This window comes from Aethalodelphis obliquidens, unplaced genomic scaffold, assembly GCF_003676395.1.
Source record: "Aethalodelphis obliquidens isolate GAN/ISIS:26980383/991018 unplaced genomic scaffold, ASM367639v1 scaffold34, whole genome shotgun sequence".
Taxonomy (NCBI): domain Eukaryota; kingdom Metazoa; phylum Chordata; class Mammalia; order Artiodactyla; family Delphinidae; genus Aethalodelphis; species Aethalodelphis obliquidens.
Window position 1 is genome coordinate 8,010,229 of NW_020837978.1, and position 14,757 is coordinate 8,024,985.

Consider the following 14,757-nt stretch of genomic DNA (forward strand, 5'->3'; position numbering starts at 1 on the left):
GTGTGTGTGTGTGTGTGTGTGTGTGTGTGTGTGTGTGTGTGTGTGTGAGCAAGGTGGGCAGGGGGTCGGAGTGGTTAGAATATGTGGACAGTGTCAGTTCGGAATTTTGGTGCTAGAAAACGAGTATGTTAAGTAAAGCAGTAAATCTCCAACACGAAAAAAACTCAGCTTTGCCTTTGGTCAAGGAAAGCTGGAAAAACTTGTTGCCACGTGGGTTAGGATCTACTGAGCGGAGGCCCCGCTGTACCTGGTCAGGCTCTTATGTTTCTGGTCATTTAACCGTTTGATTCTCCCATTTATGATATGGTCATTATTACTGACCTGATAACAGAGAAACAAATGCCGTCTGCGTTCCAGAGCACTGGTCACTACTGGCTGAAACTCCTCTCACCGGGAATTCAGGTAAGCTAGGGGCTTGCCTTTTCCATTGGGTCACTGGATTTCTTTCTTTATGTGGCACAGGCATTTTTAATTGTTTATAACAGGACATGGTGGCTGTGTAATGTGTCGGCTAGGCTGACCTGAATTTCCCAGAATCCCTGCTCTTATACCTTTCTGGTGAGAGTGGACCACAGAGAGAGTCCAGTGGGAAGCTTGCAGGGCAGAGTAGCAGGTTTGCCATTTTGTGTGCACATGCCCTGTGGCCTGTCTGCTGACTCCCCTCAGTGCCCTGAGGCAGATGCTGGGCCTGCAGCTACTCCGCCTTCCCATGATCCTCTGTCAGCTCCTCCTCTGGGCCAGGTGTGTGCGTAGCTCTGTGACACAGGCCCTGGCTTTTGCAGGTCACCCTCATCCCCAAGGTCAGAGGCAGCTGGGCTGGCAGTCTGTCCTTGGGAGCTCCAGCTCTGGGCTTGCTCTCGGGTCTTCCCCACTCCATATCTATCCCCTCTTCCTGTCTGCCGTGTAGACTTCAAGCTCCAACATCAGACCTGACGACAACAGCCTTACAGAGGCTGCTTAATCACTCGCACAGCTGTGTAAGGTCAAGTTCTGTAGGGATATATGTGGGTATCACCTAGTGGTTCTGCGTCTCAGCTTGGACACTAATAAACAGTGCAATCGTTTGTCTTTTTTGGTTATCAGAAGAAGAAACAACTTCAAATAGACTTCAAAAGCGTGATTATTCTCACTCGGTGATGGCGTCTCAGTTGTCATTTTTCTCGAGCCAGGAGTCGTAGCACGGTGTTGTGAGCTGAATCAGGAATAGACAGTGGCCTCGGCATTCATCTTTGGTTCCCCACGTGAATGAGGGGAGACTGAATCCTGACATGTTTAACAGCATAAACAGCACATTCTTACCATTTTGTGATAAGCCCCGTTTTCCCTCTAGGGGGTGCCCACTGGACGAGAGCTCTTTGAGCAGAGACCTTGTCTGATCTCTTCACCATTTTATTCCAAACCCTAGTGCGATGCCTGGCACGTGGGGGGCACTGGAGGAAGTGCCTCAGCATTGCGGAGGGGATCGTGACTCCCATTAGAGTCCTGGGTGTTTAACCTCTGGAGTTTCCTTGGACAAAGTTTCCTCCTTGTCTGTTTGGAGAATTCCTCACCCATCAAGACAGCTCAGGCACTGTCTCCTTTGGGAAAGTTTTCGAGGTAAGCTGTTTTCAGTACTTCCATTATTGTATAATTAAACGTTTCTCTATCTACGTTCTCTAAGGGCACGTATTTCATCTGGGTCACTTCTGTATCCCGAGTGTAATATACAGCATTGGGAAGGTAAGGGTTGATGAGCTTTGCAATTGAACATTACTATTTCTAGTAGAGTCTATCAAAGCCCATAGGATTAAACTAGCCTTAAAAAAAAAAAAAGCCTAGTTCTACATGGACTATCTTTGGTAGACGGCTTAAATCTTTCAGAGAAATTTGCCACTTGTGATATTTATTACTGGGGTCACAGTCAACAGGAGAGTTCATTTCCCTCGAAGTACATGACATCAGTCCAGGCAAAACTGTGCAGAATTTTTTTTCAGTGCTCAGATCTCACGAATTGAGGTGCCTCCCGGGGTCAGCTAGGTTCACAGGCCAAGTGTAAAAGGCTGCGTGGTGGTAATTGGCAAGCCCAAGAGTACCGCCCCACCTCAAGGGAACAGACTGGTGCGTGCAAATGCCATGGTACGTGCCGGAGCTTGGAGAGCGCCCACGAGGGCTGTGCTGTCTCACCCCAGCTGGGCTGCCACAGGGCATTTGGCCTCAGATGGCGTCATAATGGGCTCCCAGTGGGTTGCCCGCGCTCAATGAGGGTAGGACTTTCAGATTTACGTGTCCTTAGTGTCATCCCAGGGTTCCCTCAACACAGCTTCTCAAGACAGAAAAATGACCTACAAATCAGTAGCTTTTTTTTACCCCCCATGACTCAAAGTCATGTGTTACTTACTGAAGGTCAAGGGATATTTTAGGTGGAGTGTAGTTTAGGTGTCATGAGAGTGACTATTTCTTTATCTGTCCTGGAGTAGAACTCTTCTTTAATGTGAATGTAATTTGATTTTGAAGAAAACCTAAATAATGAATTTAAGTCGTAATAATAAATTTAATAATAAAAACACACTGAACTTTCCCTTATTCGGAGACACTAAAACTTACTTAGGTGAACGTTTATCATGTATAAGCAGCTGCTAGTTTGCAACGACAGTTACTGTGCTTTAATGAATTAGTTCCACCCGTTGTTTAAAATAATGAAATCCCAGCAGATTAAGGGGAGGCTCTTTAGCCCCATGCAGAGAGGGCTCCACGCCCTTAAGTCTCTGCCAGGCTTCACCAAGGTCAAGCCTCAGCTCACATGCCTCTACTCCTGAGCTGCGGTGGCCTCCCGTCTGCCCGTCTCTGCGACGGGAGAGGCCAGGGCTGCAGAGCATGGTACCATGCTGTTTGTGCCTAATCTTCTCTCTCCAGCCAATCCAGTTTTCCTGCCCGGGTTACCCTGTAAAGCGGTTTTTGTGGTAACCCTTATATCCTCTGCTTAGCTAATTGGTCTTAACTTTTCCTTATGAATGACCATTTTCTGAAATAGTTTAACTTGGTGTATGAATACTACGTAAAGGTAACAATGTTACATAAAAGCCCACTGCTTACTGAATTCAACATCTAAAATTAACTGCTAAAATGTCACTTTAAAAAATTCCTGAGTAATAGGTCACTTGCAACAGCATGTAGAACACATTTGAAACTTCTTTGAACCAAACAAAAAGAATCACAACATACTTTAGTGTACAAATCAATTTATTATACAACAATTATACAGAATGCTTTTTATCTACAAAGAAAAATGGCTTCTCTTGCCTCCCCGGCTGCCCCAATCATGATACGTTCTTAACATATAAGTATTTTCAAAGGAAAACCAAAAAAGTGATATCCTTATTTTCCAAATAAGGAAGTCCCCAGAAACATAAAATGATATGGAAATACTGGAAAGAACTAGACTGGTCTCTTACACAAAGAGCTAGTTCTCCATCACAGGAAACAGCATTTTGCCTTAAAAATACTTCTCTAATGGGGAGGACTTCCCCGCTGCACAGTGTGCCTAAATAGTTCAGTATATAATTTCAATGGGTTGAAATTTCTATATTTAACTCCATTAAATAACATTCCATTTTGTTACTTAAAAAAACTGGAATTAGCAACATATATGCTTACAATATTCATTTAAATGTTTTCATACCTATGAGTAAGAGGAAATTTATTGGGAAAGGACATTTCTTTTTTTAACAAATTATACAGATTTTTTTTAAAGCTGTGCTTTAGGAAAATCACATTAAAAGTAAACGTTTAAAATTGTAACACTTAGAAACAGGTGAAGACATTTACCTGACTCAATTTTTGTGACTAAGACTTTATATAGCTCTGTATTTTTTTTTACCAGCCCTTGAATGCTTTAAGGCAATAAGTGTTTCATTAAGCTTCTCTAGAATTAAAGACCAAGTTGGAAATAAGCATCCTGAAACCTCTAGCCAAATTTGAGCTTGAAAGTGTAAACCAAGTTTTTTCCTTTGATCAGAGAGGTTTCCAGCTGCCTGGGCCTTCTCCTTCGGCTGAAGGATGCTGCCCTCCGTGTTGTGCTGATATGAAGCCCATCAAAGCATCCAGAACTGCAGGCATGAGGCCAAGTGGTGAACCCAGGGCCTCGCTGACGATTAAACATACGCTGGAGCCAGTGACTGACCAGTGATGTCTGTCTTCTGAGTCTCATTTTTACCTGCGGTGAGTGCACTTTGGTAACAGATTTTAGCTCATGTCTGAGACGTAAAACTGAACTAGAGCCCAGCTGCTCCAGGGTGCTTCGTCCTCAGTCTGTCGCGGGTTCTGTCACAGAGGAGTGCTGAGCCATGCTCGAAGCGAGCCCTTGTTTTAAAGGGAGTTTCTGGGAGAGAACGAGACGTATAACCGTGCAGGTATGATGTGATGGAAGCAGAGATTAAGCACCCTAAAGCAAGTCAGTTTTAAAAAGCTATTTAGAAAGATCCAAGAGTAAGGGGGCATCAGACAGAAGATGTCTGTTCGGTAGAAATGGGTCAACTGGCAGAGAAGGGGCTACAGGGCACGATGCCCTCACCGTGAAGACTGGACTAAGGTCAGTCACCTTTCAGTGCGGCAGAATCCCAAGGGGCTTTTTACAGGAAACAGAAGAGTTGGTTTCCTCAGTGTGTGTGTCAGTACCGAAGTGTGTTGTTTTGTTTTCCTGTAGTTTAAAAAAATTTTTTTTCCCAAATACTCATAAAAAAAAAGAAATGCCCCCAAAAGGACAAAGTCATTCCCAAACAGACTGTAATGTGTTGGGGCAATGGTGAAAATGCCTTTCTGGCACTTAAGCCTCTGATATCCATGTTATGACCTAAAAACTTCTTAAAATAAGGTAAGAAAGAAGATAAAGCGTCAAAGTTGGCAAATCTTGTTTTATAGGGTATAAAAATGTTACAGTATATCAATCTTCATCAGATCTTCAGAAAACATCCTCAGTTTCCATTCTTGGGACAATTTAATAGTAAGTAATAGCCCCACCGCTGGGAGAAGGGAGAGGGTCCTGCTGACCTTCCTCTGCTCCCGTGCTTCTCAGTGGAGCTCGTGTTACTTGGAGCAGGGAAAGGAAGCGCCGAGTTTGCCAAACTGGTGCTTTCCGTTGTGGCTCGTTCCCAGCCCGTGGCTCGGTGCCAGAACCTTCCCATAGCCCTCTTTTCCTGTTTTCAATAACGTAACCTGCAAAGAGTGACAGCAAAGTATTTGGGGTTAATACTCACAAGGAGGCGCATAAGAAATCGTCCGCAAGTTCAATGTCTATTTTGCCCCCAATGCTCATTAATTCTGACTTATTGATAGTCCAGTGACATATTCTAAGAAAAAGGGCCCACTGGACTCGAGTCCTCGTCAGAAAGGAAACGGGCAAGTCAGTTCCTGCTTTTAAAACTGAGTATTGCATCTGTATCCTAACCTGGGGCACCTTAACATCGGAGGTAGATGTGAATATATGAATAATTAAGGAAACCCAATTAAAACTGAGGAACTACTCCTACCCAAGCCCCTGAGCTGTGAAGGTTTGGTAGAAGATTTTTCTTCAAAGTAAAAAAAAAAAAAAAAAATACAAACTTTATTACCATGTCACTAAGTTGAGAATTAGGAGTAGTTGTGGGAATTTGACACTCCAGAGACTGACGAGAGAGAAAAGTTTTGCTGGGTTTTCCATTTATGTGACCATTTGAGTATTTTCTGGGGTTGATTCGTAAAGGAACAAATGGACCTGATTACTTTCTGTACTGAGAGTTATTGCTGAAGATATATTAGAGCATACGCTGTATTTAGAAGACAATTAACATTTTGTTTTAAACATTTCAAATCTGAACAAAACTCTGACTTCTTATTTGCAGACTTGCTGTGAGAAACAGTGCTCCCTGTGTCCTGGCTTTGTAGGTGCAGAAGGCTTTATCAAGACAGTGTCTGGTGAGGGGTTAGGTCGGTGCGGGAAGGAGAGAAGTTGCACCAGTTCTGAGGTCTGCAGAGTTGTCACCTCACTGCTGATGGAAGCATTTCAACAGATTAACCTGTTAGCAATATATTAATACATTCCCAGTACAAATGATTTATAAACTCAAAAGAAATTAGTTTATGCTAAAACATATATAACTTTCAATTCAGTCTCTGCTTTAAAACAAGTGAATCTGTTAGGCTATTATATATGCTTTGTCTTACTCAGCATTTATTGTGCTTTCTTGTTTGTTATTCCATTTGTCGCAGTGAAGTAGGCTTTGGAAAAGCCATTCTTAACTTCTTGCCCTGCATGTGGGTCTTCCCCATCTTTCTTCATTGGCTTTTTCCGGTATGTCTGTTGGTTGTGTCCATGTTGAAGAGAGAAAGAGAAAAGGATCTTTTAGTAAGACCTTGTCTATAATGTGACATATGGTCTAAAACAGTGCATGATCTTCACTGGGTACTGAACTTTCTAGTAAGAATTCTTGTTTGTAATATGACATTTTTTAAGCTTTGGGTTAAAAAAGGGTAAAAACAAGAGGGATGCATGAATTCCAACAATGAAAAGTTGTTTCTTTCGCCTTATCCACATCAGGTTAGTATTTATGTATTAAGTTTTATGGGATTAGCATTCAAGTTATTCTGCATTAGTTGCTTACTTGGAAAGAATATGATTTTCTTGAACTTTTTAAAAAATCAAGGTACAGGTGACATACAACATTGTTAGTTCAGGTGTACAACATGATTTGATTTGTATGTGTTGTGAAATGATCACAAAGTCTAGTTTACCATCACCACATCTAGGTACAGAACTTTTGTTTTTGAGATGAGAACTTTTAACATCTAATCTCTTAGCAACTTTCAAATATGAACTACAGTATTATTAACCAAAGTCACCATGCTGTACGTTACATCCCCATGACTTATTTAAGGGTGTAATTTAAAAAAAATATAATTCAAAGGAAAAAGTGCTGTTACTTTAAAAGTACTAGATGGGGACTTCCGGGAAGATGGCAGAAGAGTAAGACTCGGAGATCACCTTCCTCCCCACAGATACACCAGAAATACATTTACGCGTGGAACAACTCCTACTGAACAGCCACTGAACGCTGGCAGAAGACCTCAGACCTCCCAAAAGGCAAGAAACTCCCCACGTACCTGGTTAGGGCAAAAGAAAAAAACAGAGACAAAAGAATAGGGACGGGTCCTGCACCAGCAGGAGGGAGCTGCGAAGGAGGAAAAGTGTCCACACACTAGGAAGCCCCTTCGCGGGCGGAGACTGCGGGTGGCGGAGTGGGGGAGCTGCGGAGGGCAAAGCAGAGAGATTCCAGCGCAGAGGATCGGGGCCGACCGGCACTCACCAGCCGAGAGGCTTGTCTGCTCGCCTGACGGGGCGGGCAGGGCTGGGAGCCGAGGCTCGGGCTTCGGTCGGAGCACCGGGAGAGGACTGAGGTTGGCAGCGTGAACACAGCCTGCAGGGCGTTAGTGCACTGCGGCTAGCCGGGAGGGAGTCTGGGGAAAAGTCTGGATCTGCTGAAGAGGCAAGAGACTTTTTCTTCCCTGTTTCCTGGTGCGCGAGGAGAGGGTAATAAGAACGCTGCTTAAGAGGGCTCCAGAGACGGGCGCGAGCCGCGGCTAAAAGTGCGGAGCCCAGAGACAGACATGAGACGCTAAGGCCGCTGCTGCCACCACCAAGAAGCCTGTGTGTGAACACAGGTCACTATCCACACGGCCTTCTGGGGAGCCTGGGCAGCCCGCCACAGCCAGGGTCCCGGGATCCAGGGACAATTCCCCCGGGAGAACGCACAGCACACCTCAGGTTAGCAACGTCAGGCGGGCCTCTGCCGCCGCAGGCCCGCACTCCGTGAGCCTCCCCACCCCCCGGCCTGAGTGAGCAAGAGCCTCCGAATCAGCGGCTCCTTTAACCCCGTCCTGTCTGAGCAAAGAACAGACGCCCTCCAGCAACCTACACGCACAGGCGGGGCCAAATCCAAAGCTGAGCCCCTGGGAGCCGTGAGAACAAAGAAGAGAAAGGGAAATCTCTCCCAGCAGCCTCAGAAGCAGCGGATTAAAGCTCCACAATCAACTTGATGTACCCTGCATCTATGGAATACATGAATAGACAACGAATCATTCAAATTAAGGAGCCGTGTGGATGAAAGGCTCTTGGTGCTGCAGCCAGGAGTCAGTGCTGTGCCTCTGAGGTGGGAGAGCCAACTTCAGGACACTGGTCCACAAGAGGCCTCCCAGCTGCACATAATATCAAACGGCGAAAATCTCCCAGAGATCTCCATCTCAACACCAGCACCCAGCTTCACTCAACGACCAGCAAGCTACAGTGCTGGACACCCTAGGCCAAACAACTAGCAAAACAGAAACACAACCACACCCATTAGCAGAGAGGCTGCCCAAAATCATAATAAGTCTACAGACACCCCAAAACACACCACCAGACGTGGACCCGCCCACCAGAAAGACAAGAGCCAGCCTCATCCACCAGAACACAGGCACTAGTACCCTCCACCAGGAAGCCTACACAACCCACTGAACCAACCTTAGCCACTGGGGACAGACACAAAAAACAACAGGAACTACGAACCTTCAGCCTGCAAAAAGGAGACCCCAAACACAGTAAGATAAGCAAAATGAAAAGACAGAAAAACACACAACAGACGAAGGAGCAAGATAAAAACCCACCAGACCTAACAAATGAAGAGGAAATAGGCAGTCTACCTGAAAAAGAATTCAGATTAATGACAGTAAAGATGATCCAAAATCTTGGAAACAGAATAGACAAAATGCAAGAATCAGTTAACAAGGACCTAGAAGAACTAAAGATGAAACAAGCAATGATGAACAACACAATAAATGCAATGAAAAATACTCTAGATGGGATCAATAGCAGAATAACTGAGGCAGAAGAATGGATAAGTGACCTGGAAGATAAAATAGTGGAAATAACTACTGCAGAGCAGAATGAAGAGAAAAGAATGAAAAGAACTGAGGACAGTCTCAGAGACCTCTGGGACAACATTAAACTCACCAACATTCGAATTATAGGGGTTCCAGAAGAAGAAGAGAAAAAGGACTGAGAAAATATTTGAAGAGATTATAGTTGAAAACTTCCCTAATATGGGAAAGGAAATAGTTAATCAAGTCCAGGAAGCACAGAAGAGTCCCACACAGGATAAATCCAAGGAGAAACACACCAAGACACATATTAATCAAACTGTCAAAAATTAAATACAAAGAAAACATATTAAAAGCAGCAAGGGAAAAACAACAAATAACACACAAGGGAATCCCCATAAGGTTAACAGCTGATCTTTCAGCAGAAACTCTGCAAGCCAGAAGGGAGTGGCAGGACATATTGAAAGTGTTGAAGGAGAAAAACCTGCAACCAAGATTACTCTACCCAGCAAGGATCTCATTCAGATTTGATGGAGAAATTAAAACCTTTACAGACAAGCAAAAGCTGAGAGAGTTCAGCACCACCAAACCAGCTCTACAACAACTGCTAAAGGAACTTCTCTAGGCAAGAAACACAAAAGAAGGAAAAGATCTATAATAACGAACCCAAAACAATTAAGAAAATGGGAATGGGAACACACATATCAATAATTACCTTAAATGTAAATGAACTAAATGCTCCCACCAAAAGACACAGATTGGCTGAATGGATACAAAAACAAGACGCATATATTTGCTGTCTACAAGAGATCCACTTCAGACCTAGAGACACATACAGACTGAAAGTAAGGGGATGGAAAAAGGTATTTCATGCAAATGGAAACCAAAAGAAAGCTGGAGTAGCAATTCTCATATCAGACAAAATAGACTTTAAAATAAAGACTATTAGAAGAGACAAAGAAGGACACTACATAATGATCAAGGGATCGATCCAAGAAGAAGATATAACAATTGTAAATATTTATGCACCCAACATAGGAGCACCTCAATACATAAGGCAAATACTGACAGCCATAAAAGGGGAAATCGACAGTAACACATTCATAGTAGGGGACTTGAACACCCCACTTTCACCAATGGACAGATCATCCAAAGTGAAAATAAATAAGGAAACACAAGCTTTAAATGATACATTAAACAAGATGGACTTAATTGATATTTATAGGACATTCCATCCAAAAACAACAGAATACACATTTTTCTCAAGTGCTCATGGAACATTCTCCAGGATAGATCATATCTTGGGTCACAAATCAAGCCTTGGTAAATTTAAGAAAACTGAAATTGTATCAAGTATCTTTTGCGACCACAACGCTATGAGACTAGATGTCAATTACAGGAAAAGATCTGTTAAAAAATACAAACACATGGAGGCTAAACAATACACTACTTAATAACGAAGTGATCACTGAAGAAATCTAAGAGGAAATCAAAAAATACTTAGAAACAAATGACAATGGGGACACGACGACCCAAAACCTATGGGATGCAGCAAAAGCAGTTCTAAGAGGGAAGTTTATAGCAATACAAGCCCACCTTAAGAAACAGGAAACATCTCAAAGAAACAACCTAACCTTGCACCTAAAGCAATTAGAGAAAGAAGAACAAAAAAACCCCAAAGTTAGCAGAAGGAAAGAAATCATAAAAATCAGATCAGAAAGAAATGAAAAAGAAATGAAGGAAACGATAGCAAAGATCAATAAAACTAAAAGCTGGTTCTTTGCAAGGATAAACAAAATTGATAAACCATTAGCCAGACTCATCAAGAAAAAAAGGGAGAAGACTCAATAGAATTAGAAATGAAAAAGGAGAAGTAACAACTGACACTGCAGAAATACACAAGATATTGAGAGATTACTACAAGCAACTCTATGCCAATAAAATGGACAACCTGGAAGAAATGGACAAATTCTTAGAAAGGCACAACCTGCCAAGACTGAATCAGGAAGAAATAGAAAATATGAACACACCAATCACAAGCACTGAAATTGAAACTGTGATTAAAAATCTTCCAACAAACAAAAGCCCAGGACCAGATGGCTTCACAGGCGAATTCTATCAAACATTTCGAGAAGAGCTAACACCTATCCTTCTCAAACTCTTCCAAAATATAGCAGAGGGAGGAACACTTCCAAATTCATTCTATGAGGCCACCATCACCTTGATACCAAAACCAGACAAGGATGTCACAAAGAAAGAAAACTACAGGCCAATATCACTGATGAACATAGATGCAAAAATCCTCAACAAAATACTAGCAAACAGAATCCAACAGCACATTAAAAGGATCATACACCATGATCAAGTGGGGTTTACTCCAGGAATGCAAGGATTCTTCAATATACACAAATCAATCAACGTGATACACCATATTAACAAACTGAAGGAAAAAAACCATATGATCATCTCAATAGATGCAGAGAAAGCTTTTGACAAAATTCAACACCCATTTATGATAAAAACCCTGCAGAAAGTAGGCATAGAGGGAACTTTCCTCAACATAATAAAGGCCATATATGACAGACCCACAGCCAACATCGTCCTCAATAGTGAAAAACTGAAACCATTTCCACTAAGATCAGGAACAAGACAAGGTTGCCCACTCTCACCACTCTTATTCAACATAGTTTTGGAAGTTTTAGCCACAGCAATCAGAGAAGAAAAGGAAATAAAAGGAATCCAAATCGGAAAAGAAAAAGTAAAGCTGTCACTCTTTGCAGATGACATGATACTATACATAGAGAATCCTAAAGATGCTACCAGAAAACTACTAGAGCTAATCAATGAATTTGGTAAAGTGGCAGGATACAAAATTAATGCACAGAAATCTCTGGCATTCCTATACACTAAGGATGAAAAATCTGAAAGTGAAATCAAGAAAACACTCCCATTTACCACTGCAACAAAAAGAATAAAATATCTAGGAATAAACCTACCTAAGGAGACAAAAGACCTGTATGCAGGAAATTATAAGACACTGATGAAAGAAATTAAAGATGATACAAATAGATGGAGAGATATACCATGTTCTTGGATTGGAAGAATCAACATTGTGAAAATGACTCTACCCAAAGCAATCTACAGATTCAATGCAATCCCTATCAAACTACCACTGGCATTTTTCACAGAACTAGAACAAAAAATTTCACCATTTGTATGGAAACACAAAAGACCCCGAATAGCCAAAGCAATCTTGAGAACGAAAAACAGAGCTGGAGAAATCAGGCTTCCTGACTTCAGACTATACTACAAAGCTACAGTAATCAAGACAGTATGGTACTGGCACAAAAACAGAAATATAGATCAATGGAACAGGATAGAAAGCCCAGAGATAAACCCACGTGCATATGGTCACCTTATCTTTGACAAAGGAGGCAGGAATGTACAGTGGAGAAAGGACAGCCTCTTCAATAAGTGGTGCTGGGAAAACTGGACAGCTACATGTAAAAGTATGAGATTAGATCACTCCCTAACACCATACACAAAAATAAGCTCAAAATGGATTGAAGACCTAAATGTAAGGCCAGAAACTATCAAACTCTTAGAGGAAAACATAGGCAGGACATTCTATGACATAAATCACAGCAAGGTCCTTTTTGACCCACCTCCTAGAGAAATGGAAATAAAAACAAAAGTAAACAAATGGGACCTAATGAAACTTAAAAGCTTTTGCGCAGCTAAGGAAACCATAAACAAGACTGAAAGACAACCCTCAGAATGGGAGAAAGTATTTGCAAATGAAGCAACTGACAAAGGATTAATCTCCAAAATTTATAAGCAGCTCATGCAGCTTAATAACAAAAAGCAAACAACCCAATCCAAAAATGGGCAGAAGACCTAAACGGACATCTCTCCAAAGAAGACATACAGATGGCCAAGAAGCACATGAAAGGATGCTCAACATCACTAATCATTAGAGAAATGCAAATCAAAACTACAATGAGGTATCACCTCACACCAGTCAGAATGGCCATCATCAAAAAATCTAGAAACAATAAATGCTGGAGAGGGTGTGGAGAAAAGTGAACACTCTTGCACTGCTGGTGGGAATGTGAATTGGTACAGCCACTATGGAGAACAGTATGGAGGTTCCTTAAAAAACTAAAAATAGAATTACCATATGACCCAGCAATCCCACTACTGGGCATATACCCAGAGAAAACCATAATTCAAAAAGGCACATGCACCCCAATGTTCACTGTAGCACTATTTACAATAGCCAGGTCATGGAAGCAACCTAAATGCCCATCGACAGACGAATGGATAAAGAAGATGTGGTGCATATATACAATGGAATATTACTCAGCCATAAAAAGGAATGAAATTGAGTTATTTGTAGTGAGGTGGATGGACCTAGAGTCTGTCATACAGAGTGAAGTAAGTCAGAAAGAGAGAGACAAATACCGTATGCTAACACATATATATGGAATTTAAGAAAAAAAATGTCATGAAAAACCTAGGGGTGAAACAGGAATAAAGACACAGACTTACTTGAGAATGGACTTGAGGCTATGGGGAGGGGGAAGAGTAAACTGTGACAAAGCGGGAGAGAGGCATGGACATATATACACTACCAAACGTAAGGTAGATAGCTAGTGGGAAGCAGCCGCATAGCACAGGGAGATCAGTGCTTTGTGACCGCCTGGAGGCGTGGGATAGGGAGGGTGGGAGGGAGGGAGACGCAAGTGGGAAGAGATATGGGAACATATGTATATATATAACTGATTCATTTTGTTGTGAAGCTGAAACTAACATACCATTGTAAAGCAATTATACTCCAATAAAGATGTTAAAATGAAAAAAAAAATAAAATAAAAAAAAATAAAAGTACTAGAACCTGGGATTTTGCCTTGATGTGCGTTCTCTCATATTCCTCCCACTTCTTTTTTTTTTTTAAAGCAATGGCATCAACAAGGGTCAACACTGAAAAGCATACACTCAATTTTAAAGGACTAAGACTCCGTCTCAACCAGCAGATGGAGCCACAGCTCCAAGCGCCACTGCCCCCTGCCGGGCTACCGATTCCCTTCACGTTTCAACACCAAGGTGCCTGATTCCCTTAGCCTTCCTGCAACATTGAGCCATTTTTTGGGGGGGGTTGGGGGGCAGCAGGGCTGGGTGGTGGCTTTGTTTGGTTCTCTCAATGGTTATTTCTTTGGATATTCTCAAAGGAAACTTTTATCTCTTACAAAAGACAAAGCATTGCCAGTCCAGTTTCAGAAACACAAGAGCTGAAAAGCTGTCAAAAGTTCAGTTCCCACAGTTGTCCTCTGTGTAAAACCACTATGCATTTGCTGAAGGTCAACCCAGACTGAAAAATCAGCAAAGCAGGAGAAAACACAGTTGAATACAATTTCAAAAGTACTGTTTTGAATAAACTGTATGTTCTCATTTTTCTTATGAAGCTTTCTATTTCCGCAGCCCACAAAGGAGAGCAATTTAAAATCTACAGCCACGTGAGGCCTGTGCTGTTATCACTGCCATCGGTTCTCTTAAAACAGTCGCTTTGAAATTGCATTTTGAAAATCTCTTCCACTCAAACTGTTAGTTAAAAAGAAAATGACACAAGAAAAAGTCAGTGTGACCTTTCCATACTGGTTCGCCTTAAAATAATTTTTTCCCCCCAAATAAACTGAGTCTACAGTGTAACAGTAGATGACATGGAAACAGTTTTTTAATATTAAGTTCATTTAGTCCATGTGTTCCTCCGTTCATACAGAATTCCTGGATCTGTGTTACTGTACACAGTGTTTAACTTTCAGAGGGCAGACTTCGGTAGCATGGTGCAAATACATGATTCGAATGCATTTTTTTTTTTTTTTTTTTTTTTTG

At 42.0% G+C, this 14,757-nt stretch overlaps 1 protein-coding gene across 1 annotated transcript in view; it reads right to left on the reverse strand.

Annotated features, from left to right (window-relative positions):
- Positions 1-3,214: 3,214 nt before the first annotated feature.
- Positions 3,215-14,757, reverse strand: part of ELOVL2 (ELOVL fatty acid elongase 2) — a 31,144-nt gene continuing 19,601 nt past the window's right edge. Inside the window, exon 8 of the mRNA XM_027128178.1 lies at positions 3,215-6,310. Within this exon, the coding sequence (XP_026983979.1) occupies positions 6,185-6,310 (126 nt within the window). The 3' untranslated portion in view covers positions 3,215-6,184. The remainder of the gene's footprint in view (positions 6,311-14,757) is intronic.